The sequence below is a fragment of the Oncorhynchus gorbuscha genome, unplaced genomic scaffold (genome assembly GCF_021184085.1).
Source record: "Oncorhynchus gorbuscha isolate QuinsamMale2020 ecotype Even-year unplaced genomic scaffold, OgorEven_v1.0 Un_scaffold_1874, whole genome shotgun sequence".
Taxonomy (NCBI): Eukaryota; Metazoa; Chordata; class Actinopteri; order Salmoniformes; family Salmonidae; genus Oncorhynchus; species Oncorhynchus gorbuscha.
In genome coordinates, this window is record NW_025746530.1 from 30,436 (window position 1) to 58,305 (window position 27,870).

Genomic DNA, 27,870 nt, shown 5'->3' on the forward strand with positions numbered 1-27,870 from the left:
TCCATATTAAGTCATTTTATTTGGCAATTCAAAGAAATATACATCTTAGTTCATCAAAATAGTTGCAATAAAAATGTTTATAAAATCTGTACTCTGCCATAAAGTTGTTACAGTCCATGTAGCTGAACAAACAGGCAATATGAGGAGAAACATAGTCAGGTTTTTAAAGCACATACAACAGATTAAATTCTGGCAGATTTGAAGGCGTTTTGCTTCTACAGTGATGAAACGATACACTGATTACATTGTTACAAAACCTCAGCACGGCTCCACACATTCACAGGAGACTGAGTTTCCATCCAGGGTAGAGCCTGACTGACTGGCTGGCTGGTTGGCTGCCACCCTAAAACTGACAACTAACTCAAATGGCAGTACAAACCTAGTGAGCATTTAACATCTATTGAGGACAGACACACAGATAAGTTAAGTGCATGGAATGGCAGAGTCTGAGTCTACATGATGTCACGGGACCTCCTGATGGCACAGCACAGCAGCATGCTGAAGATCATCCCAAAGATCTGGACAGAAGAGAAACTACATATCATTAGAGGACAAGAGGAAGGAGAGGACAGAGGAGTGGAGAAGAGGAGAGAGAGGGAGAGGGGAGGAGGAGAGAGAGGAAGGAGAGGAGAGAGGAGTGAAGGAGAGATAGAAAAGAGAGGAGTGAGAGGTGTGAAGGAGAGGAGTGGAGGAGAGGAGAGAGAGGGAGAGGGGAGGAGGAGAGAGAGGAAGGAGAGGAGTGGAGGAGAGGAGAGAGAGGGAGAGGGGAGGAGGAGAGAGAGGAAGGAGAGGAGAGAGGAGAGAGAGGAGTGGAGAGGAGAGAGAGGTGTGAAGGAGAGGAGAGAGAGGTGTGAAGGAGAGGAGTGGAGGAGAGGAGAGAGAGGGAGAGGGGAGGAGGAGAGGAGAGAGAGGGAGAGAGAGGAAGGAGAGGAGAGAGGAGGACGGATAGAAAAGAAAGGAGTGAATGAGAGAACGAGACAGGAGAGGAGAGAGAGGGAGAGGGGAGGAGGAGAGAGAGGAAGGAGAGGAGAGAGGAGTGAAGGAGAGGACGAGACAGGAGAGGAGAGAGTTGATTGGCTGTTCTCACCATGAGGACTCCAATTCCGATGCCCACTCCTCCAATGATATGGAGTTTAGAGTTGAACACCTCGTCAATGGCCGCTGGGCAACTCTGACAGAACAACACACTGAGATTACACACTGCTACAACTCTTTTACCCTATAATATACACTTCTACCCTGTAATATACACCTCTACCCTATAATACCCTATAAGATACACTTCTACCCTATAATATACACTTCTACCCTATAATATACACCTCTACCCTATAATATACACCTCTACCTTATAATATACACCTCTACCCTATAATATACACTTCTACCCTATAATATACACTTCTACCCTATAATATACACCTCTACCCTATAATATACACTTCTACCCTATAATATACACCTCTACCCTATAATATACACCTCTACCCTGTAATATACACCTCTACCCTATAATATACACTTCTACCCTATAATACCCTATAATATACACCTCTACCCTATAATACCCTGTAATATACACCTCTACCCTATAATATACACTTCTACCCTATAATATACACCTCTACCCTATAATATACACCTCTACCCTATAATATACACTTCTACCCTATAATATACACTTCTACCCTATAATATACACTTCTACCCTATAATATACACTTCTACCCTATAATATACACCTCTACCCTGTAATATACACTTCTACCCTATAATATACACTTCTACCCTATAATATACACTTCTACCCTATAATATACACCTCTACCCTATAATATACACCTCTACCCTATAATACCCTATAATATACACCTCTACCCTATAATATACACCTCTACCCTATAATATACACCTCTACCCTATAATATACACTTCTACCCTATAATATACACCTCTACCCTATAATATACACCTCTACCCTATAATATACACCTCTACCCTATAATATACACTTCTACCCTATAATACCCTATCATATACACCTCTACCCTATAATATACACCTCTACCCTATAATATACACTTCTACCCTATAATACCCTATAATATACACCTCTACCCTATAATATACACCTCTACCCTATAATATACACTTCTACCCTATAATACCCTATAATATACACTTCTACCCTATAATATCCACCTCTACCCAATAATATACACCTCTACCCTATAATATACACCTCTACCCTATAATATACACTTCTACCCTATAATATACACCTCTACCCTATAATATACACCTCTACCCTATAATATACACCTCTACCCTATAATATACACCTCTACCCTATAATATACACCTCTACCCTATAATATACACCTCTACCCTATAATATACACCTCTACCCTATAATACCCTATAATATACACCTCTACCCTATAATACCCTATAATATACACCTCTACCCTATAATATACACCTCTACCCTATAATATACACCTCTACCCTATAATACCCTATAATATACACCTCTACCCTATAATATACACCTCTACCCTATAATACCCTATAATATACACCTCTACCCTATAATATACACTTCTACCCTATAATATACACCTCTACCCTATAATATACACCTCTACCCTATAATATACACCTCTACCCTATAATATACACCTCTACCCTATAATATACACCTCTACCCTATAATATACACTTCTACCCTATAATATACACCTCTACCCTATAATACCCTATAATATACACCTCTACCCTATAATATACACTTCTACCCTATAATATACACCTCTACCCTATAATATACACCTCTACCCTATAATATACACCTCTACCCTGTAATATACACCTCTACCCTATAATATACACTTCTACCCTATAATATACACCTCTACCCTATCATATACACTTCTACCCTATAATATACACTTCTACCCTATAATATACACTTCTACCCTATAATATACACCTCTACCCTATAATATACACCTCTACCCTATAACACCCTATAATATACACCTCTACCCTATAATATACACCTCTACCCTATAACATACACCTCTACCCTATAATATACACCTCTACCCTATAATATACACCTCTACCCTATAATATACACCTCTACCCTATAATATACACCTCTACCCTATAATATACACCTCTACCCTATAATATACACCTCTACCCTATAATATACACCTCTACCCTATAATATACACCTCTACCCTATAATATACACCTCTACCCTATAATATACACTTCTACCCTATAATATACACTTCTACCCTATAATAACCTATAATATACACTTCTACCCTATAATAACCTATAATATACACCTCTACCCTATAATATACACCTCTACCCTATAATATACACCTCTACCCTATAATATACACCTCTACCCTATAATATACACCTCTACCCTATAATATACACCTCTACCCTATAATATACACCTCTACCCTATAATATACACCTCTACCCTATAATATACACTTCTACCCTATAATATACACTTCTACCCTATAATAACCTATAATATACACTTCTACCCTATAATAACCTATAATATACACTTCTACCCTATACTATAATAGCTCATCACTCAAATAGTTGTTGCGGCAGGGGTTATGTTTGTTACCGTGGTAATCAGAGCCTCCAGTCCTTCCTTCTTTGGGCAGGTTTCCCTGGCGCTGTCAATTATCGTGCCTGTCAGGCCGCAGCAGTTCAGCTGCCCCAGGGAAACACAGGAAACACAATTTTAGTTCTACTGTACACTTGACAGACAGACATACCCTGGACTGTTGTGTTAGAGTTATGTGTGTGGACAGACAGACAGACAGACAGACAGACAGACAGACAGACAGACAGACAGACAGACAGACAGACAGACAGACAGACAGACAGACAGACAGACAGACAGACAGACAGACAGACAGACAGACAGACAGACAGACAGACAGACAGACAGACAGACAGTTATGTGTGTGTGTGTGTGTGTGTGTGTGTGTGTGTGTGTGTGTGTGTGTGTGTGTGTGTGTGTGTGTGTGTGTGTGTGTGTGTGTGTGTGTGTGTGTGTGTGTGTGTGTGTGTGTGTGTGTGTGTGTGTACTCACTCCAAAGTGTATGAGGCGTAATGTCTCCTTCAGGGCCTCCTGCTTGGTGTTCATGTAGTTATTGTAAGTCTGCTTGTAGAACTCTGTGATGTCTTCCACCACCTAAACAGAGACAGACGGGGAGACAAGGGACGCCAGAGGGGAGAGACAGACAGGGAAGGGGGAGACAAGGGACGCCGGAGGGGAGAGACAGAGAGGGAAGGGGAGACAGACATGAGGAGAGAAGAGAGACAGACAGGGGAAGAGAAGAGAGACAGAGAGGGAAGGGGGAGACAGACAGGAGGAGAGAAGAGAGACAGACAGGGAAGAGAAGAGAGACAGAGAGGGAAGGGGGAGACAGACAGGAGGTGGGGAGAGACAGAGAGGAGAGGGGGAGACAGACAGGAGAAGAGAAGAGAGACAGAGAGGAGAGGGGGAGACAGGCATGGGGTGGGGAGAGAGAGAGGGAAGGAGGAGACAGACAGGAGGAGAGAAGAGAGACAGACAGGGGAAGAGAAGAGAGACAGAGAGGGGAGAGGGAGACAGACAGGGAGTGGGGAGAGACAGAGAGGGAAGGGGAGACAGACAGGGGTGGGGAGAGACAGACAGGGAAGGGGGAGACAGACAGGAGGAGAGAAGAGAGACCGACAGGGGAAGAGAAGAGAGACAGAGAGGGGAGGGGAGACAGACAGGGGTGGGGAGAGACAGACAGGGGTGGGGAGAGACAGAGAGGGAAGGGGAGACAGACAGGGGTGGGGAGAGACAGACAGGGAAGGGGGAGACAGACAGGGGAAGAGAAGAGAGACAGAGAGGGAAGGGGGAGACAGACAGGGGTGGGGAGAGACAGACAGGGAAGGGGGAGACAGACAGGGGGTGGGGAGAGACAGAGAGGGAAGGGGAGACAGACATGAGGAGAGAAGAGAGACAGACAGGGGAGAGAAGAGAGACAGAGAGGGGAGGGGGAGACAGACAGGGGGAGAGAAGAGAGACAGAGAGGGAAGGGGAGACAGACAGGGGGAGAGAAGAGAGACAGACAGGGGAGGGGGAGACAGACAGGAGGAGAGACATGAGAATGGAGAGATGCTAAGGTTTTGTATTGATCTGTAATAGATGGTCTGATGGTCTGGCCACAGTAAGAACAACAAACAGTGAAACAGCCTCTGAGTGTGTTACCGTGTCTTTATTGGAGAGCCCCCAGATCCCTGCTGCTACCTCCACCCCAAAGATCAACAACAGGAAGAAGAAGAACTGGAGAGAGGGAGAACGAGAGACAGACAGGGGGTGGGGGGAGAGACAGACAGGGGGCGCGGAGAGAGACAGACAGGAGAGAGAGACAGACAGGGGGCGGGGAGAGAGACAGACAGGAGAGAGAGACAGACAGGGGGAGAACGAGAGACAGACAGGGTGTGAGGCCTTGCAATGAAAAGTGTGTTATCATTGTATTCTATGATCACCATCATTGATCCTCACCAGTCCGAGCATACAGGGGGATTCCTTAATGGCTCCACAGCAGCCCAGGAACCCAACAACCATCATCAACGCCCCCGCAGCGATCAGAATATACACACCTGTGGACCACACACACACACACACACACACACACACACACACACACACACACACACACACACACACACACACACACACACACACACACACACACACACACACACACACACACACACACACACACACACACACACACCATGAATACACACCATGCACACACACCATACACACACACACCATGCACACACACACACCATGAATACACATGATCACATCACACACACACACACACACACACACACACACACACACACACACACACACACACACACACACACACACACACACACACACACACACACACACACACACACCATGAATACACACCATACACACACACCATGAATACACACACCATACACACACACCATGCACACACACCATGCACACACACCATGACACACACACACACACACACACACACACACACACACACACACACACACACACACACACACACACACACACACACACACACACACACACACACACACACACACACACACACACACACACACACACACACACACCACACACACACATGCACACACACCATACATACACACCACACACACACACCATGCACACACACCATGCACACACACCATACACACACACCACACACACACACACACCATACACACACACCATACACACCCACCATGCACACACACCACGCACACCCACCATGCACACACACCACACACACACACCATACACCCACCATACACACACACCATGCACACCCACCATGCACACACACCATACACACACCATGGACACACACACCATGCACACACACCATACACACACACACACCATACACACACACACACACACACACACACCATACACACACACCATGCACACACACCATGCACACACACACCATACACACACACACCATGCACTGACTCTGTCCCTGACCCCTGACTCTGTCCCTGACCCCTTACCCTGTCCATGACCCCTGTCCCTGACTCTGTCCCTGACCCCTGACTCTGTCCCTGACCCCTTACCCTGTCCCTGAGCCCTGTCCCTGACTCTGTCCCTGACCCCTGACTCTGTCCCTGACCCTGTCCCTGAGCCCTGTCCCTGACTCTGTACCTGACCCCTGACTCTTCCCTGACCCCTTACCCTGCCCCTGACCCCTGACTCTGTCCCTGACCCCTGACTCTGTCCCTGACCCATGACTCTGTCCCTGACCCCTTACCCTGTCCACGACCCCTGTCCCTGACTCTGTCCCTGACCCCTGACTCTGTCCCTGACCTCTTACCCTGTCCCTGACCCTTGACTCTGTCCCTGACCCCTTACCCTGTCCACAACCCCTGACCCCTTACCCTGTCCCTGACCCCTGACTCTGTCCCTGACCTCTTACCCTGTCCCTGACCCCTGACTCTGTCCCTGACCTCTTACCCTGTCCCTGACTCTGTTCCTGACCCCTGACTCTTCCTTGACCCCTTACCCTGTCCCTGACCCCTTACCCTGTCCCTGGCCCCTTACCCTGTCCCTGACCCCTGACTCTGTCCCTGACTATGTCCCTGACCCCTGACTCTTTCCCTGACCCCTGACTCTGTCCCTGACCCTTTGTCCCTGACCCCTGTCCCCTGACTCTGTGTAGAGAATTAAGTGTGTGTGTGTTAGAAACCTATTTGGGGACCTTAGAGTTTCTAACAGACATGATGATACCACTAGCTGAGAGGAGATATTTTATGCTGTAGGGGTTAGGGTGGAGGGGTTATGGTTAGGGGTGAGAAGTTAGATTTAAGGTATAGGGGTTAGGGGTGAGAGCTCAGTCTTACCGGTGAAGAAGACAGAAGGAGAGTCCTCTCCACTGAACAGTCCCTCAGTCCGAGAGTCAAAACGCAGCCACAGCCCTACGGCCAACACTCCTGTTCCTGCCAACTGACACACCCACACCCACACCCACCCCACACACACACACACACACACACACACACACACACACACACACACACACACACACACACACACACACACACACACACACACACACACACACACACACACACACACACACACACACATTAGAAACAGTGTAACGAGCAGTTCAGATTTTGGGAATGATACCCAGCAGGCACTTATCCTATAATGGTAATATAATATAATAATACGACTACCCCCCCACCCACTTTCTAGAAAACTGGTTTCAGGCTGCTACATCCATTATAATATAATGGTAATATAATAATATAGAATATAATAATATAACAGTAATATAATATAATAATATAATAATATAATAATATAATATAATAATATAGTAATATAATAATATAGTAATATAATAATATAGTAATATAAAGTAATATAATAATATAGTTATATAATAATATAGTAATATAATAATATAATAGTAATATAATAATATAGTACTAATATAATTATATAATAGTAATATAATAATATAAAGTAATATAATAATATATTAATATAATAATATAGTAGTAATATAATAATATAGTAATATAATAATATAGTAGTAATATAATAATATAAAGTAATATAATAATATAGTAATATAATAATATAGTACTAATATAATAATATAATAGTAATATAATAATATAAAATATAATAATATAGTAATATAATAATATAGTAATATAATAATATAGTAATATAATATAATAATATGATAGTAATATAATAATATAGTAATATAATAATATAACAGTAATATAATAATATAGTAATATAACATATCACTTCCGGGTTGGAGCGAGCGGTCGCATCCGCACTTCGCTCCGCAGGTAGTATAACTTTTTCATTACATTTCATTATAGTACAACGGTTTGACTTGTCTAATCTTAGCAATTTCTTCTTAGCTAGCTACATAGCCGTCTTTGTATCAAAGATAATTGCGTAATTATCGTATTTCGCCATCCTAACGTAGTCTTCACTGCTATTTGCCCAGCAGCTAGCCAGCTAGCAAACGTCCACCGAATAGCAGCACTGTAGAAACTATTACACTCAACTGAACGACTTGATTAGTGTAGTGTTAGCTAGCTACATAGCTGTCTTTGCTGTCTTCGTATCCAAGATAATTGTGTAGTTTAGAGTGTGTAGTCTTAGAGTGATTATCTTAATTTACCGAGGTTAGCTAGCCAGCTATTTGTCGTCCTTAACGTAGGAGACACTGCTAGCTAGCCAACAGCTAGCCAACGTCTACCGAATAGAACAACCCGGTCGCATTCCGCTTCGCTCCACAGGTAGTATCACATTTTCACTTCATTTCATTACAGTACAATGGTTTGATTTGTTTGATCGTAGCTAGCTACATAGCTAGCTACATAGCCGTCTTTGTATCAAAGATAATTGTGTAGTCTAGAGCGACTTTCTAGGTTAGCTAGCCAGCTATTGTCGTTCTTTTAACGCAACGTAACGTAAACAACACTGCCAGCTAGCCCCGAATAGCAGCACTGTAGAAACTATTACACTCAACGGAACGACTTGATTAGTGTAGTGTCAACAACGCAGCCACTGCCAGCTAGCCTACAAAGTCAACAACGCAGCCACTGCCAGCTAGCCTACTTCAGCAGTACTGTATCATTTTAATCATTTTAGTCAATAAGATTGTTGCTATGTAAGCTTAACTTTCTGAACATTCGAGACGTGTAGTCCACTTGTCATTCCAATCTCCTTTGCATTAGCGTAGCCTCTTCTGTAGCCTGTCAACTATGTGTCTGTCTATCCCTGTTCTCTCCTCTCTGCACAGACCATACAAACGCTCCACACCGCGTGGCCGCGGCCACCCTAATCTGGTGGTCCCAGCGCGCACGACCCACGTGGAGTTCCAGGTCTCCGGTAGCCTCTGGAACTGCCGATCTGCGGCCAACAAGGCAGAGTTAATCTCAGCCTATGCCTCCCTCCACCCTCCAGTCCCTCGACTTCTTGGCACTGACGGAAACATGGATCACCACAGATAACACTGCTACTCCCACTGCTCTCTCTTCGTCCGCCCACGTGTTCTCGCACACCCCGAGAGCTTCTAGTCAGCGGGGTGGTGACACCGGGATCCTCATCTCTCCCAAGTGGTCATTCTCTCTTTCTCCCCTTACCCATCTGTCTATCGCCTCCTTTGAATTCCATGCTATCACAGTTACCAGCCCTTTCAAGCTTAACATCCTTATCATTTATCGCCCTCCAGCTTCCCTCGGAGAGTTCATCAATGAGCTTGATGCCTTAATAAGCTCCTTTCCTGAGGACGGCTCACCTCTCACAGTTCTAGGTGACTTTAACCTCCCCACGTCTACCTTTGACTCATTCCTCTCTGCCTCCTTCTTTCCACTCCTCTCCTCTTTTGACCTCACCCTCTCACCTTCCCCCCCTACTCACAAGGCAGGCAATACGCTCGACCTCATCTTTACTAGATGCTGTTCTTCCACTAACCTCATTGCATTGCAACTCCCCTCCAAGTCTCCGACCACTACCTTGTATCCTTTTCCCTCTCGCTCTCATCCAACACTTCCCACACTGCCCCTACTCGGATGGTATCGCGCCGTCCCAACCTTCGCTCTCTCTCCCCCGCTACTCTCTCCTCTTCCATCCTATCATCTCTTCCCTCTGCTCAAACCTTCTGATTCTGATTCTGCCTCCTCAACCCTCCTCTCCTCCCTTTCTGCATCCTTTGACTCTCTATGCCCCCTATCCTCCAGGCCGGCTCAGTCCTCCCCTCCCGCTCCGTGGCTCGACGACTCATTGCGAGCTCACAGAACAGGGCTCCGGGCAGCCGAGCGGAAATGGAGGAAAACTCGCCTCCCTGCGGACCTGGCATCCTTTCACTCCCTCCTCTCTACATTTTCCTCTTCTGTCTCTGCTGCTAAAGCCACTTTCTACCACTCTAAATTCCAAGCATCTGCCTCTAACCCTAGGAAGCTCTTTGCCACCTTCTCCTCCCTCCTGAATCCTCCCTCTCTGCAGATGACTTCGTCAACCATTTTGAAAAGAAGGTCGACGACATCCGATCCTTGTTTGCTAAGTCAAACGACACCGCTGGTTCTGCTCACACTGCCCTACCCTGTGCTCTGACCTCTTTCTCCCCTCTCTCTCCAGATGAAATCTCGCGTCTTGTGACGGCCGGCCGCCCAACAACCTGCCCGCTTGACCCCATCCCCTCCTCTCTTCTCCAGACCATTTCCGGAGACCTTCTCCCTTACCTCACCTCGCTCATCAACTCATCCCTGACCGCTGGCTACGTCCCTTCCGTCTTCAAGAGAGCGAGAGTTGCACCCCTTCTGAAAAAACCTACACTCGATCCCTCCGATGTCAACAACTACAGACCAGTATCCCTTCTTTCTTTTCTCTCCAAAACTCTTGAACGTGCCGTCCTTGGCCAGTTCTCCCGCTATCTCTCTCAGAATGACCTTCTTGATCCAAATCAGTCAGGTTTCAAGACTAGTCATTCAACTGAGACTGCTCTTCTCTGTATCACGGAGGCGCTCCGCACTGCTAAAGCTAACTCTCTCTCCTCTGCTCTCATCCTTCTAGATCTATCGGCTGCCTTCGATACTGTGAACCATCAGATCCTCCTCTTCACCCTCTCCGAGTTGGGCATCTCCGGCGCGGCCCACGCTTAGATTGCATCCTACCTGACAGGTCGCTCCTACCAGGTGGCGTGGCGAGAATCTGTCTCCTCACCACGCGCTCTCACCACTGGTGTCCCCCAGGGCTCTGTTCTAGGCCCTCTCCTATTCTCGCTATACACCAAGTCACTTGGCTCTGTCATAACCTCACATGGTCTCTCCTATCATTGCTATGCAGACGACACACAATTAATCTTCTCCTTTCCCCCTTCTGATGACCAGGTGGCGAATCGCATCTCTGCATGTCTGGCAGACATATCAGTGTGGATGACGGATCACCACCTCAAGCTGAACCTCGGCAAGACGGAGCTGCTCTTCCTCCCGGGGAAGGACTGCCCGTTCCATGATCTCGCCATCACGGTTGACAACTCCATTGTGTCCTCCTCCCAGAGCGCTAAGAACCTTGGCGTGATCCTGGACAACACCCTGTCGTTCTCAACTAACATCAAGGCAGTGGCCCGTTCCTGTAGGTTCATGCTCTACAACATCCGCAGAGTACGACCCTGCCTTACACAGGAAGCGGCGCAGGTCCTAATCCAGGCACTTGTCATCTCCCGTCTGGATTACTGCAACTCGCTGTTGGCTGGGCTCCCTGCCTGTGCCATTAAACCCCTACAACTCATCCAGAACGCCGCAGCCCGTCTGGTGTTCAACCTTCCCAAGTTCTCTCACGTCACCCCGCTCCTCCGCTCTCTCCACTGGCTTCGAGTTAAAGCTCGCATCCGCCTACGGAGCTGTGAGGGGAACGGCACCTTAGTACCTCCAGGCTCTGATCAGGCCCTACACCCAAACAAGGGCACTGCGTTCATCCACCTCTGGCCTGCTCGCCTCCCTACCACTGAGGAAGTACAGTTCCCGCTCAGCCCAGTCAAAACTGTTCGCTGCTCTGGCCCCCCAATGGTGGAACAAACTCCCTCACGACGCCAGGACAGCGGAGTCAATCACCAACTTCCGGAGACACCTGAAACCCCACCTCTTTAAGGAATACCTAGGATAGGATAAAGTAATCCTTCTACCCCCCCCTTAAAAGATTTAGATGCACTATTGTAAAGTGGCTGTTCCACTGGATGTCATAAGGCGAATGCACCAATTTGTAAGTCGCTCTGGATAAGAGCGTCTGCTAAATGACTTAAATGTAAATGTAAATGTAGGCTGGGTTTCTGTACAGCGCTTTGAGATATCAGCTGATGTACGAAGGGCTATATAAATACATTTGATTTGATTTGAAGCCCTAGTGCAAAATCTGTATGGTGTTATACCCCCTGAGGACAGCACTCTGATTCAGTATGTGGATGAATCAGCACTCTGATTCAGTATGTGGATGAATCAGCACTCTGATTTAGTATGTGGATGAATCAGCACTCTGATTCAGTATGTGGATGAATCAGCACTCTGATTTAGTATGTGGATGAATCAGCACTCTGATTCAGTATGTGGATGAATCAGCATTCTGGTTCAGTATGTGGATGAATCATTCAGTATGTGGATGAATCAGCATTCTGATTCAGTATGTGGATGAATCAGCATTCTGATTCAGTATGTGGATGAATCAGCACTCTGATTCAGTATGTGGATGAATCAGCATTCTGGTTCAGTATGTGGATGAATCAGCATTCTGATTCAGTATGTGGATGAATCAGCACTCTGATTCAGTATGTGGATGAATCTGATTCAGTATGTGGATGAATCAGCATTCTGATTCAGTATGTGGATGAATCAGCTTCTGGTTCATTCTGATTCAGCATTCTGTATGTGGATGAATCAGCAGCATTCTGATTCAGTATGTGGATGAATCAGCACTCTGATTCAGTATGTGGATGAATCAGCATTCTGGTTCAGTATGTGGATGAATCAGCATTCTGATTCAGTATGTGGATGAATCAGCATTCTGATTCAGTATGTGGATGATTTGTTGTTGTGCTCAATGGAATCTTGTGAAACTGATACTGCGGGTCTGTTGATATTTCTGTCCACAAAGTTTCAAAGAAGAAGTTACAGTTGGTTTCACAGACAGTGAAGTATCTGGGTCATGACATCACTCCCAATGGCAGGCAGCTGGGTACAGAGAGGATACAGGCTATTCTCTCCGTCCCACAGCCGATGTCATTGACTTGTATGGCAGGCTATTGTAGGGCGTGGTTACCTGACTATGCTGAGGTGTGCAGCCGCTTGCTGACCTTATTTATCAAATCAAATGTATTTGTCACATACACATGCACATGGTTAGCAGATGTTAATGCGAGTGTAGCAAAATGGCTATGAGGGCAAAATGAAGTGGACACCAGAGGGACTGACTGCTCTGACCAGACTGGAACAACTCATGACTACTTCTCCCTGTGTGGGGCTCCCTGACCAGTCTAAACCTTTTAACTGCTTTGTTTGTGAGAAAAATGGTTTTATGTCATCTGTTTTAACACAGGATCATGGAGGAAAGCAGCGCCCAGTTGGGTATTATTCCAAACAGCTGGACAGTGTGGCCAGAGGTCTGGTTTGTTGTTTGAGAGCTGTGGCTGCAGCTACTGCAGCTGTGATGGCTTGTGCAGACATTGTTGTCATGTGTGAACTCACTGTACACGTGCCTCATGCAGTTCATGATCTTATTTCACAGGCAAAGACGGCCCATCTCACACCAGCTCCATTATCAGAATGACGGCCCATCTAACACCAGCTCCATTATCAGAATGACGGCCCATCTAACACCAGCTCCACTCCTCCATTATCAGAATGACGGCCCATCTAGCACCAGCTCCATTATCAGAATGACGGCCCATCTCACACCAGCTCCATGATCGGAATGACGGCCCATCTCACACCAGCTCCATTATCAGAATGACGGCCCATCTAACACCAGCTCCATTATCAGAATGACGGCCCATCTCACACCAGCTCCATTATCAGAATGACGGCCCATCTCACACCAGCTCCATTATCAGAATGACGGCCGATCTAACACCAGCTCTACTGCTGCATTATCAGAATGTTCGTCTGACAATGTCTCATGTGACCCTGAAGAGGTGCACTGTGGACGATGGAGAGCCGCACGACTGTGCCGCCCTGGTGGAGCTTGTCTCTAAACCAAGGCTGGATTTAACTGATGTCCCTTTGCTAAACACACATGTGGAACTGTTTGTAGATGGCTGAGAAAGGAGAACCATTGGTTGCGTATGCGGTTACTACTGCCTCAACCAGACTGGAAAGTGCTAAATTACACTCCCACCTTTCTGCCCAAGCAGCAGAACTCTTTGCACTCACTAGAGCTGGCATATTAGCTAAAGGCCAGTCTGCTACCATCTATACAGATAGCAGATATGCCTTTGGTGTGGTACATGATTCTGTGGAAACAGAGTTGCTTCCTGACCTCTTCCTCTGGTCAGACATTCTCTCATTCAAAACGTGTTGATAACTAAAGTCTATTTGGCTCCCTTCTGAAGGTGCTGTTTGTAAGTGCCTTGCTCATGCTAACTCTTCCGACCCTGTCTCCAAAGGTAACGCTATGGCTGACTCGGCAGCTAAGGCTGCAGCTGTCTCCGTGGAGACGCCCTGTGTTACAGATGGTTTAACTTCCTGGTCATAACCTCTTCTCTCTCACTGATATCTCTGACTTGCAATCATCTGTTGTTCCTGTTGAGGAAGTGGAAACAACTATATGCATACTGTATGACCAGGTGCAGAAACTCTGGCTGGGCCCGGCTGGGCTACCAGTCTTACCACGTCCATGTTTCCCCTACTTAGCTAAGTTGTCACATGGAAGGGATCATGTGTCAAAGGGGGGAGTTGTTGATTTTGTAAATACATTTTGGTTTGCACCTGGGTTTTCTGTGTTTGCTGAACAATTTTGTGTAAGATGTGTGATTTGTATGACTAACAACATGGGAAGAGGGATTCCCATGCCACTGTCGGCTCATCTGACCCCTGAAGGACCATTTGAACACATAATGATGGATTTTATTGAACTCTCTCCTTGTCAGGGTTACAAATATTGTCCGGTGATAGTGGATGCCTTCTCCAAGTGGGTAGAGGCTTTCCCATGTCGACATCCCACTGAATCTCCTTAGGGAGATCATCCCAAGGTGGGGGTTACCATCTAAAGTAGCCAGCGACAATGGCTCCCACTTTGTAAACCTGGTGATACAGAACTTGTCTGAGATTCTGCAGATAGACCTCAGGACCCATTGTAGCTATAAGTCGCAATCTGGCTCGAGCCAACGGCAGACTCAGGACGAGACTTAATTAACAGCCACTCCAGCTCGAGCCAACGGCAGACTCAGGACGAGACTTAATTAACAGCCACTCCAGCTCGAGCCAACGTCAGACTCAGGACGAGACTTAATTAACAGCCACTCCAGCTCGAGCCAACGGCAGACTCAGGACGAGACTTAATTAACAGCCACTCCAGCTCGAGCCAACGGCAGACTCAGGACGAGACTTAATTAACAGCCACTCCAGCTCGAGCCAACGGCAGACTCAGGACGAGACTTAATTAACAGCCACTCCAGCTCGAGCCAACGGCAGACTCAGGACGAGACTTAATTAACAGCCACTCCAGCTCGAGCCAACGGCAGACTCAGGACGAGACTTAATTAACAGCCACTCCAGCTCGAGCCAACGGCAGACTCAGGACGAGACTTAATTAGCTCAGCCACTCCAGCGAGACTTAATTAACAGCCACTCCAGCTCGAGCCAACGGCAGACTCAGGACAGGAGTCCAGCAAACAATAACCGCTCCAGTACCGGAAGAAGCAGAAGGTCAATGCATCCACTGGATGAGCATCACAGTAGGAACCACGAGGAAAACACTTGGTGGTCACTGCTTAACTACACAGTAAAGACTGAACCGATGTTAGGAAATACCTCCTGTTATGTATGTAGCTTGTTTCCACATTCAGCGATCTCCCCATTCTTACAGTATTCAGTAGAGGTCAGCATTAATGACACTCTATGTGCACTAGAAGGGCTCTTATCCAATGAGAACACAGGGGGTCAACCTTCACTAGGTAGAACACTGGAGGGATAAATACAAAATAACTAAATATTTACGAGTGGGATTTTATTGTTCACATTGGTACAGTAGAATCATCTTAGAACCTAGATCCCGTGTACCAGAACCTATTCAAATCCAACCCCGGCGAACCCCATTCAGAACCTGTCCTGATCCAACCCCATTCAGAACCTGTTCTGATCCAACCCCGGCGAACCCCATTCAGAACCTGTTCTGATCCAACCCCATTCAGAACCTGTCCTGATCCAACCCCATTCAGAACCTGTCCTGATCCAACCCCATTCAGAACCTGTCCTGATCCAACCCCGGCGAACCCCATTCAGAACCTGTCCTGATCCAACCCCATTCAGAACCTGTCCTGATCCAACCCCGGCGAACCCCATTCAGAACCTGTTCTGATCCAACCCCGGCGAACCCCATTCAGAACCTATTCAAATCCAACCCCGGCGAACCCCATTCAGAACCTATTCAAATCCAACCCCGGCGAACCCCATTCAGAACCTGTCCTGATCCAACCCCGGCGAACCCCATTCAGAACCTGTTCTGATCCAACCCCGGCGAACCCCATTCAGAACCTGTTCTGATCCAACCCCATTCAGAACCTGTCCTGATCCAACCCCATTCAGAACCTGTTCTGATCCAACCCCAACCCCATTCAGAACCTGTTCTGATCCAACCCCATTCAGAACCTGTTCAATCCAACCCCGGCAAACCCCATTCAGAACCTGTCCTGATCCAACCCTGGCGAACCCCATTCAGAACCTGTTCTGATCCAACCCCAGCGAACCCCATTCAGAACCTGTTCTGATCCAACCCCGGCGAACCCCATTCAGAACCTATTCAAATCCAACCCCGGCGAACCCCATTCAGAACCTGTTCTGATCCAACCCCGGCGAACCCCATTCAGAACCTGTTCTGATCCAACCCCGGCGAACCCCATTCAGAACCTGTCCTGATCCAACCTGTTCAGAACCTGTCCTGATCCAACCCCGGCGAACCCCATTCAGAACCTGTCCTGATCCAACCCCGGCGAACCCCATTCAGAACCTGTTCTGATCCAACCCCGCGAACCCCATTCAGAACCTGTTCTGATCCAACCCCGGCGAACCCCATTCAGAACCTGTTCTGATCCAACCCCATTCAGAACCTGTCCTGATCCAACCCCGGCGAACCCCATTCAGAACCTGTTCTGATCCAACCCCGGCGAACCCCATTCAGAACCTGTTCTGATCCAACCCCGGCGAACCCCATTCAGAACCTGTTCTGATCCAACCCCATTCAGAACCTGTCCTGATCCAACCCCGGCGAACCCCATTCAGAACCTGTTCTGATCCAACCCCGCGAACCCCATTCAGAACCTGTTCTGATCCAACCCCGGCGAACCCCATTCAGAACCTGTTCTGATCCAACCCCGGCGAACCCCATTCAGAACCTGTTCTGATCCAACCCCGGCGAACCCCATTCAGAACCTGTTCTGATCCAACCCCGGCGAACCCCATTCAGAACCTGTCCTGATCCAACCCCGGCGAACCCCATTCAGAACCTGTCCTGATCCAACCCCATTCAGAACCTGTCCTGATCCAACCCCATTCAGAACCTGTTCTGATCCAACCCCATTCAGAACCTGTCCTGATCCAACCCCATTCAGAACCTGTCCTGATCCAACCCCGGCGAACTCCATTCAGAACCTGTCCTGATCCAACCCTGGAGAACCCCATTCAGAACCTGTTCTGATCCAACCCCATTCAGAACCTGTCCTGATCCAACCCCGGCGAACCCCATTCAGAACCTGTTCTGATCCAACCCCGGCGAACCCCATTCAGAACCTGTTCTGATCCAACCCCGGCGAACCCCATTCAGAACCTGTTCTGATCCAACCCCATTCAGAACCTGTCCTGATCCAACCCCGGCGAACCCCATTCAGAACCTGTTCTGATCCAACCCTGGCGAACCCCATTCAGAACCTGTTCTGATCCAACCCCGGCGAACCCCATTCAGAACCTGTTCTGATCCAACCCCGGCGAACCCCATTCAGAACCTGTTCTGATCCAACCCCATTCAGAACCTGTCCTGATCCAACCCCGAACCCCATTCAGAACCTGTTCTGATCCAACCCCGGCGAACCCCATTCAGAACCTGTTCTGATCCAACCCCGGCGAACCCCATTCAGAACCTGTTCTGATCCAACCCCGGCGAACCCCATTCAGAACCTGTTCTGATCCAACCCCGGCGAACCCCATTCAGAACCTGTTCTGATCCTACCCCGGCGAACCCCATTCAGAACCTGTCCTGATCCAACCCCGGCAAACCCCATTCAGAACCTGTCCTGATCCAACCCCATTCAGAACCTGTCCTGATCCAACCCCATTCAGAACCTGTCCTGATCCAACCCCATTCAGAACCTGTCCTGATCCAACCCCATTCAGAACCTGTCCTGATCCAACCCCGGCGAACTCCATTCAGAACCTGTCCTGATCCAACCCCGGCGAACCCCATTCAGAACCTGTCCTGATCCAACCCCATTCAGAACCTGTCCTGATCCAACCCCATTCAGAACCTGTTCTGATCCAACCCCATTCAGAACCTGTCCTGATCCAACCCCATTCAGAACCTGTCCTGATCCAACCCCGGCGAACTCCATTCAGAACCTGTCCTGATCCAACCCTGGCGAACCCCATTCAGGACCTGTCCTGATCCAACCCTGGAGAACCCCATTCAGAACCTGTTCTGATCCAACCCCATTCAGAACCTGTCCTGATCCAACCCCGGCGAACCCCATTCAGAACCTGTTCTGATCCAACCCCGGCGAACCCCATTCAGAACCTGTTCTGATCCAACCCCGGCGAACCCCATTCAGAACCTGTTCTGATCCAACCCCATTCAGAACCTGTCCTGATCCAACCCCGGCGAACCCCATTCAGAACCTGTTCTGATCCAACCCTGGCGAACCCCATTCAGAACCTGTTCTGATCCAACCCCGGCGAACCCCATTCAGAACCTGTTCTGATCCAACCCCGTCAACCCCATTCAGAACCTGTTCTGATCCAACCCCATTCAGAACCTGTCCTGATCCAACCCCGGCGAACCCCATTCAGAACCTGTTCTGATCCAACCCCAACCCCATTCAGAACCTGTTCTGATCCAACCCCGGCGAACCCCATTCAGAACCTGTTCTGATCCAACCCCGGCGAACCCCATTCAGAACCTGTTCTGATCCTACCCCGGCGAACCCCATTCAGAACCTGTCCTGATCCAACCCTGGAGAACCCCATTCAGAACCTGTTCTGATCCAACCCCATTCAGAACCTGTCCTGATCCAACCCCGGCGAACCCCATTCAGAACCTGTTCTGATCCAACCCCGGCGAACCCCATTCAGAACCTGTTCTGATCCAACCCCGGCGAACCCCATTCAGAACCTGTTCTGATCCAACCCCATTCAGAACCTGTCCTGATCCAACCCCGGCGAACCCCATTCAGAACCTGTTCTGATCCAACCCTGGCGAACCCCATTCAGAACCTGTTCTGATCCAACCCCGCTCTTCAGAACCTGTTCTGATCCAACCCCGGCGAACCCCATTCAGAACCTGTTCTGATCCAACCCCATTCAGAACCTGTCCTGATCCAACCCCGGCGAACCCCATTCAGAACCTGTTCTGATCCAACCCCTGAACCCCATTCAGAACCTGTTCTGATCCAACCCCTGGATACCCCATTCAGAACCTGTTCTGATCCAACCCCGGCGAACCCCATTCAGAACCTGTTCTGATCCAACCCCGGCGAACCCCATTCAGAACCTGTTCTGATCCTACCCCGGCGAACCCCATTCAGAACCTGTCCTGATCCAACCCCGGCAAACCCCATTCAGAACCTGTCCTGATCCAACCCCATTCAGAACCTGTCCTGATCCAACCCCATTCAGAACCTGTCCTGATCCAACCCCATTCAGAACCTGTCCTGATCCAACCCCGGCGAACTCCATTCAGAACCTGTCCTGATCCAACCCTGGCGAACCCCATTCAGGACCTGTCCTGATCCAACCCTGGAGAACCCCATTCAGAACCTGTCATTGTCACAATCCAAGCAATATTTCCATACCACAATTAAATGAATCCAATCTGGGAATGTCAACATGTGTCAATTATAGAGGGTGACGTGGAAAACTTGTGTCTCCCCAATTGGATGTAGCTGGAAGACGGGAACATGCAGCTCTGGATACCCCATTAGACTGAGGGTGACGTGGAAAACTTGTGTCTCCCCAATAGGATGTAGCTGGAAGACGGGAACATGCAGCTCTGGATACCCCATTAGACTGAGGGTGGGACACACCATTATTGATGCGGAAACTGATGATCATTCTCCTCATCAATTTGGCTCGGCAACATTTACTGATCATTATTGGATCTGTGGTGATCAAGCCCGTCTCTACCTACCAACACATTGGACAGGGTGCTGTATTTTAGGTAAACTAAACATATCCCTTGTGGTAATGTATAAAACCAATTCCTCTATTCCAAGCAGGTTACACAGTGCCATCCGTTTTGTCACCAAAGCCCCATACACTACCCACCACTGCGACCTGTACGCTCTCGTTGGTTGGCCCTCGCTTCATACTCGTCACCAAACCCACTGGCTCCAGGTCATTTACAAGTCTCTGCTAGGTAAAGCCCCACCTTATCTCAGCTCACTGGTCACCATAGCAGCACCCACCAATAGTACGCATTCCAGCAGGTATATCTCACTGGTCACCCCCAAAGCCAATTCCTCCTTTGGTCGCCTTTCCTTCCTGTTCTCTGCTGCCAATGACTGGAACGAACTGTAAAAATCACTGAAGCTGGAGACTCATATCTCCCTCACTAGCTTTAAGCACCAGCTGTCAGAGCAGCTTACAGATCACTGCACCTGTACATAGCCCATCTGTAAACAGCCCATATATCTACCTCATCCCCATACTGTATTTATTTATCTTGCTCCTTTGCACCCCAGTATCTCTACTTGCACATTAATCTTCTGCACATCTACCATTCCAATGTTTAATTGCTATATTGTAATTACTTCGCCACCATGGCCTATTTATTGCCTTACCTCCCTCCCTTATCCTACCTCATTTGCACACACACTATATAGACTTTTTCTACTGTATTATTGATTGTATGTCTGTTTATTCCATGTGTAACTCTGTGTTGTTGTATGTGTCGAATTGCTATGCTTTATCTTGGCCAGGTCACAGTTGCAAATTAGGACTTGTTCTCAACTAGCCTACGTGGTTAAATAAAGGTGAAATAAAAATAAATAAAATAAAATAAATCACTTCAAGAAGCTCATCAAACGCTCGGCTCAGGCCAAGCTACGAGTTGTCTGGATCGGTCAGATATACCAGTATAACTTTGATGCAAAAGCGAGAGGGGTAGCAATCCTGATAAAGAAAAACATTCCTTTTGTTTACTCAACCTCCATTTCAGATCCTAATGGTCGGTATGTTATTGTGGCTTGTATACTGAATTCGAAACCAATAACCTTGGTCAATGTATACTGTATATAACAAGGCAGACAGAATTTCAAAGAAGCATTTATGCAAGTACAAGATAGAGGGGGGGCTTTGGCCTTCCTCACTTCAAACTGTATTATTGGGCTGCTAATCTGAACATTGTCTTTCTGGAGGGAAAGTTTACCTGGGATCCGTCAGAATGACATGCCTTCATATGGCTTTTGATTGAGCAGGCCTCCTGTCAACGTTCCTCACTCCCTGCACTTGTTAATAGTCCAGAATATGTGGAAAAAGACACGTATGACTCTAATCCAGTCATTTCTCATACTCTTATGATCTGGAAACAGATGAGGTATTTTCTTAACATACCCACTGTTTACATTGACAGCCCAATTTGCCTGAATCATGCTTTCCACCCTGCATTGGATGATGTGGTGTTTTCACAGTGGAGGTAGAAGGGGCTCACAACAATTGGTAATCTATACATAGATGGTCAGTTAGCTTCATTTCAACAATTACAGGGAAAGTTCAACATGCCAACAACACATTTTTTCAGATACCTCCAAATCAGGAACTGCTTAAGGACACAAATCCCACAGTATGGCAGTAAGCCAAATAGTCCTACATTAGATAGCTTGATCCTTATCGAACCCCATTCAAAAGGGTCGGTCTCTAGACTGTATGATGTGCTACAGAAAGGGTCAGTCTCTAGACTGTATGATGTGCTATAGAAAGGGTCAGTCTCTAGACTGTATGATGTGCTACAGGCCCTTATAGAGGTATCCATAGACACTATTAAAAGGGTCAGTCTCTAGACTGTATGATGTGCTATAGAAAGGGTCGGTCTCTAGACTGTATGATGTGCTACAGGCCCCCAAGAGGTATCCATAGACACTATTAAAAGGGCTTGGGAACAAGAACTTGGTTCAGAAATCTCAGATGAGGACTGGGTGAAGCTCTGAGATGAGGACTGGGTCAAGCTCTGAGATGAGGACTGGGTAGAAGCTCTGAGATGAAGACTGGGTAGAAGCCCTCAGATGAGGACTGGGTAGAAGCTCTGAGATGAGGACTGGGTAAAGCTCTGAGATGAGGACTGGGTAGAAGCTCTGAGATGAGGACTGGGTAGAAGCTCTGAGATGAGGACTGGGTAGAAGCTCTGAGACGAGGACTGGGTAGAAGCTCTGAGATGAGGACTGAGTAGAAGCTCTGAGATGAGGACTGGGTAGAAGCTCTCAGATGAGGACTGGGTAGAAGCTCTGAGATGAGGACTGGGTAGAAGCTCTGAGATGAGGACTGGGTAGAAGCTCTGAGATGAGGACTGGGTAGAAGCTCTGAGATGAGGACTGGGTAGAAGCTCTCAGATGAGGACTGGGTAGAAGCTCTCAGATGAGGACTGGGTAGAAGCTCTCAGATGAGGACTGGGTAGAAGCTCTGAGATGAGGACTGGGTAGAAGCTCTGAGATGAGGACTGGGTAGAAGCTCTGAGATGAGGACTGGGTAGAAGCTCTCAGGAATATAAACCACAGTTCAGTGAATGCCAGACACAACCTTGTACAGTTTAAGGTGATACACAGGTTACATTACTCAAAGGTTAAACTGCATAAAATATTCCCAGACACCTCACCACTGTGTGAGAGGTGCAAGCAGGACGAGGGGACGTTGACCCACTTATTCTGGACATGTCCTAAGTTACAGGCTTACTGGGCTCTCATTTTTGATGACTTATCTAAAGCCTTCGATAGAGTTTTAGCCCCAGACCCATTGATCGCTCTGTTGTTCTCTGCTCTACAGTTGATGGGAATAACCAGGAAGGGAAGGCTGTCTCTCTTTGTACTCTATTAGCCAAGAGGCTCATATTGCAATTTTGGAAATTGGAGACTGTACCTACCTTTGAAATGTGGTTACAGGATTTAGGGAATGTAATACATATGAAAAGATACAATACCTCCAATAGAAGTCTGTTTTACAAAATATGTCAGCCGATAGTGGATAAATGGTCTCGTCCCGCTTCATAACTGGGTTGACGATCTGCTGCTACTCTGTGCTGTACTCCACTCAATATTTATTTAGGCTTTAACTACACTGCTTGAAATGACTATCTGCTGTTTTCTTATACATGTACCAATACTAATAGGATTTAGTGTTATTTTGTGTGTGTGTGTGAGTTCAGTTTAGTTCTGTCCTCTAAATTGGCCATCCCATTCAACAGTACAATGAATGTCAATGTTTGTATTGCTGTCTTAAAAAATATATAATAATATAATAACATAAGACCTGGATGATATATCACACACAGTCAGACAGAGTGTACCTTACCAACCAAGGGAAACAACCAGACACTCGTCCAGTCTGATTTAGCTTCTCAGTGTTAATCATTCTATTTTCTCACTATGGCCAACAAACAGCTGACCACCAAAATGCTGATAACATTGTAAAAGAGAAGAGAGAATGTGACAAAAGAGAGAGGGTCATTTTTTTTTAACTAGGCAAGGAAGTTGTGACGAAATTCTGATTTACAATGACAGCCTACCGAGGAACAGTGGGTTAACTGCCTTGTTCAGGTGCAGAACAACAGATGGGGATTCGAGCCAGCAATCTTTCAGTTACTGGCTCAATGCTCTAACCCACATATGTCAGAGTCAAGGCCCGCGGGCCACATCCGGCCCGCGAGAAGGTTTTTTACGGCCCCTGGGATGATCTTGATTTATTATTAGAACCGGCCCGCAGACCGCAGCAAGCCGGCAGCCCGCAGATCTTTTACACGCACCAATACTACATTTCCCACAATGCAACGGTGACGCACCGAGCAGTAGGCTGCTTCATTTCAATATTTATTGGCACAGCAGTTGTCAGCATCACAGTAAAATTAACTTTCAGATACCCATCAAAAATGGCAAAACGGAAGGTGGACACTGAGAACCGGGGGTTTCAAACAAGGTGGGAGTCGGAGTATTTGTTCACGGAGGTAGCTGGAAAACCTGTGTGTCTTCTGTGTGGAGAAAGTGTGGCGGTACTGAAAGAGTATAATCTGAGACGACATTATGAAACGAAACACGCGGACAAAAACAAGAATATGGACATGGAACAAAGGCTACAAAAGGCAGAGGAATTAAAACGAGGCCTCAAATCTCGACAGGCTCTGTTCAAAAAAGCCAAATCACAAGGCCAGGCTGCTGTCAAGGCCAGTTTTATTTTGGCAGAAGAGATCGCTAAATCAGCCCGGCCATTTACGGAGGGGGATTTCATCAAAAACTGCATGATTAAAGTTTGTGACGAAGTTTGCCCAGAAAAAAGGCAACTCTTTTTAAATGTGAGTCTGAGCAGAAACACCATTGCCGAGAGAGTAGACCAGTTGTCCATCAATCTAAAAGAGCAGCTTGTGAAAAAGGGAAAAGATTTCATTGCATATTCCTTGGCTGTGGATGAGAGCACCGACATTTCTGACATTGCCCAGTTGTCAATTTTCATCCGCGGAGTGGACTCCAGCCTAAGCGTGACAGAGGAGTTTTTGGCTTTACGTCCTATGCATGGCACAACTACGGGGCATGATTTGTATGAAGAGGTGTCAAGATGTGTAAATGAGATGGAGCTGCCTTGGGAAAAACTTGTGGGTTTGACAACCGACGGAGCACCTGCGATGTGTGGACACAGGAGCGGACTGGTGGCAAAGATACGGGAAAAGATGCAAGAGGAAAACGCGACAGGTGAGCTGACAGCTTATCATTGTATCATACACCAGGAAGCGTTGTGCGGTAAAGCCTTGAAAATGGAGCATGTAATGAGCATCATCACGCGCACAGTTAACTTTATCAGAGCCAAAGGTTTGAATCACCGCCAGTTCAAGGCATTTCTGACGGAGTTAGAAACGGAGCATGGTGATTTGCCTTATCACACAGAGGTGCGATGGCTAAGCCAGGGAAAGGTGCTTCAAAGATGTTTCGAGCTTCGTGAGGAGATTTGTCTGTTCTTGGACAGCAAGGGAAAGACACAACACAACTCCGAGACGAAATGTTTTGTGTGAAATGGCTTTTCTGTGTGACATTACAAGTCATCTGAATGCAATGAACTTGCAGCTGCAGGGTCGGGATCGTGTCATCTCTGATATGTACAGTACAGTGAAGGCATTTAAAACCAAACTGACTCTGTGGGAGACGCAGATGCGGAAAGAAAATTTGAGCCACTTTCCCAGCTGCCAGACCATGAAAGAGAAGCTCTCTACCAGTGCGTTCCCGAGCGCACAGTTGGCTGATAAAATAGGTATGCTTGCCGCTGACTTTCGACGCCGATTTGCTGACTTTGAAGCACAAAAAAGCAGGTTGGAACTGCTCGGTAACCCATTTGCTGTTGACGTGGAAAGCTCACCACCAAACCTCCAAATGGAGTTGAATGACCTCCAATGCAATGATGCACTGAGGGCAAAATATGCGGCAGTGGGTGCTGCGGAGTTCGCCCGTTTCCTCCCCGACACAATGCCCCAGCTGCGCATCCAGGCTGCTCAAACGTTGTCTATGTTTGGCAGCACATACCTGTGTGAACAACTGTTTTCTTTGATGAACTTGAACAAAACATCACACAGAAGTCGACTTACTGCTGAACACCTCCACTCAATTCTGAGGATTTCCTCAGCTCAGAGCCTTACCCCGAACATTGATGAACTTGTGGAAAAGATGGGACACCACCAAGTATCACCCTCAACCTCAAACAAGTGAACATTACTGTGCAATCACATATTTAGAGTTTTTACTCAGTTCAAGTTTAAAAGTTAAAGTTTAATATTTGTTTTCACTGCATGTTACTTCTCATTAAACAAAGTGTTGTTTTTGATTAATAGATTTTTGCACTTTATTTTATTGTATTTCAATCCAATTATATTTTAAAAATATTTCAGTTGAGTGGATGATAGAAAATTGCTATTATTGTTTTTTTCTTTGAAGTAAATTTAGCCCACTTTTGCTAAAATAGAAAATATAGGCTACTGATGGTGCCTTGAATACCGGTTTCTTTCATTTAATGTTCATGTTATGGGGATTTTTATATAAAGGAAATTTGTCTTTTGTGTCTGTTGAAAATTAAAGATTACTGACAGAGCCATAAGAAAATATTGCTTTATTTATCTGATCATATTGGAATATATTTGTTAGGTTTTCAGTAGGTTCAATTAAGTTCACTAGACTATATGCGTCATTTAAAATTTTTTCAATGAACATTCGAACAGTCCGGCCCTCGGCTTGTAGCTAAATTTTTTATTTGGCCCTCCGTCCATTTGACTTTGACACCCCTGCTCTAACCAGTAGGCTACCTGCCACCCAGGCGCAGGTAAAGAGTGGACTCAGTAGAGAGAATATGAGACAGAAGGTTGATATCTCAGAGCACTTACCCAGAAGAGGAAGTTGAACATGAACATCAGGTATTTGATTCCTCCTACGACTCCCATGGTAAAATACAGCACAGGTTTGGTGGTGGAGAGAAATATCCCAGACAAGTCTAGTCAGAGTTAAACCTACGGTTCCCAGAGAAGTCTAGTCAGAGTTAAACCTGTGGTTCCCAGAGAAGTCTAGTCAGAGTTAAACCTACGTTTCCCAGAGAAGTCTAGTCAGAGTTAAACCTACGGTTCCCAGAGAAGTCTAGTCAGAGTTAAACCTACGGTTCCCAGAGAAGTCTAGTCAGAGTTAAACCTACGTTTCCCAGAGGAGTCTAGTCAGAGTTAAACCTACGTTTCCCAGAGAAGTACGTTTCCCAGAGAAGTCTAGTCAGAGTTAAACCTACGTTTCCCAGAGAAGTCTAGTCAGAGTTAAACCTACGGTTCCCAGAGAAGTCTAGTCAGAGTTAAACCTACGTTTCCCAGAGGAGTCTAGTCAGAGTTAAACCTACGGTTCCCAGAGAAGTCTAGTCAGAGTTAAACCTACGGTTCCCAGAGAAGTCTAGTCAGAGTTAAACCTACGTTTCCCAGAGAAGTCTAGTCAGAGTTAAACCTACGGTTCCCAGAGAAGTCTAGTCAGAGTTAAACCTGCGGAAAGAAACCTGTGAAAGAACACGAAGGAGAGAGGTCTGTGGAGAATTCCTGAGCCACACCCTCCAACCTCACTTGTTCTT

The 27,870-nt window shown here is 46.8% G+C and overlaps 1 protein-coding gene across 3 annotated transcripts; it reads right to left on the reverse strand.

Moving 5' to 3' along the window:
- LOC124024483 (CD9 antigen-like) lies at positions 1 to 27,870 on the reverse strand. 3 transcript variants are annotated; one of them, XM_046338384.1, is made up of 10 exons: positions 27,785 to 27,803; positions 27,540 to 27,749; positions 27,155 to 27,487; positions 7,489 to 7,591; positions 5,591 to 5,688; positions 5,294 to 5,368; positions 4,142 to 4,243; positions 3,668 to 3,757; positions 1,088 to 1,171; positions 1 to 518 (listed from the first exon to the last, which is right to left on the reverse strand). In XM_046338384.1, exons 3-10 carry the CDS (start codon positions 27,209 to 27,211, stop codon positions 453 to 455), a joined length of 675 nt encoding a protein of 224 aa, XP_046194340.1. In that variant the 5' UTR covers positions 27,212 to 27,487; positions 27,540 to 27,749; positions 27,785 to 27,803; the 3' UTR covers positions 1 to 452. The 3 variants fall into 3 exon arrangements, with proteins under 3 accessions (XP_046194340.1, XP_046194342.1, XP_046194341.1); XM_046338386.1 differs by having other exon boundaries at positions 27,155 to 27,382; positions 27,540 to 27,870; XM_046338385.1 differs by having other exon boundaries at positions 27,155 to 27,452; positions 27,540 to 27,870.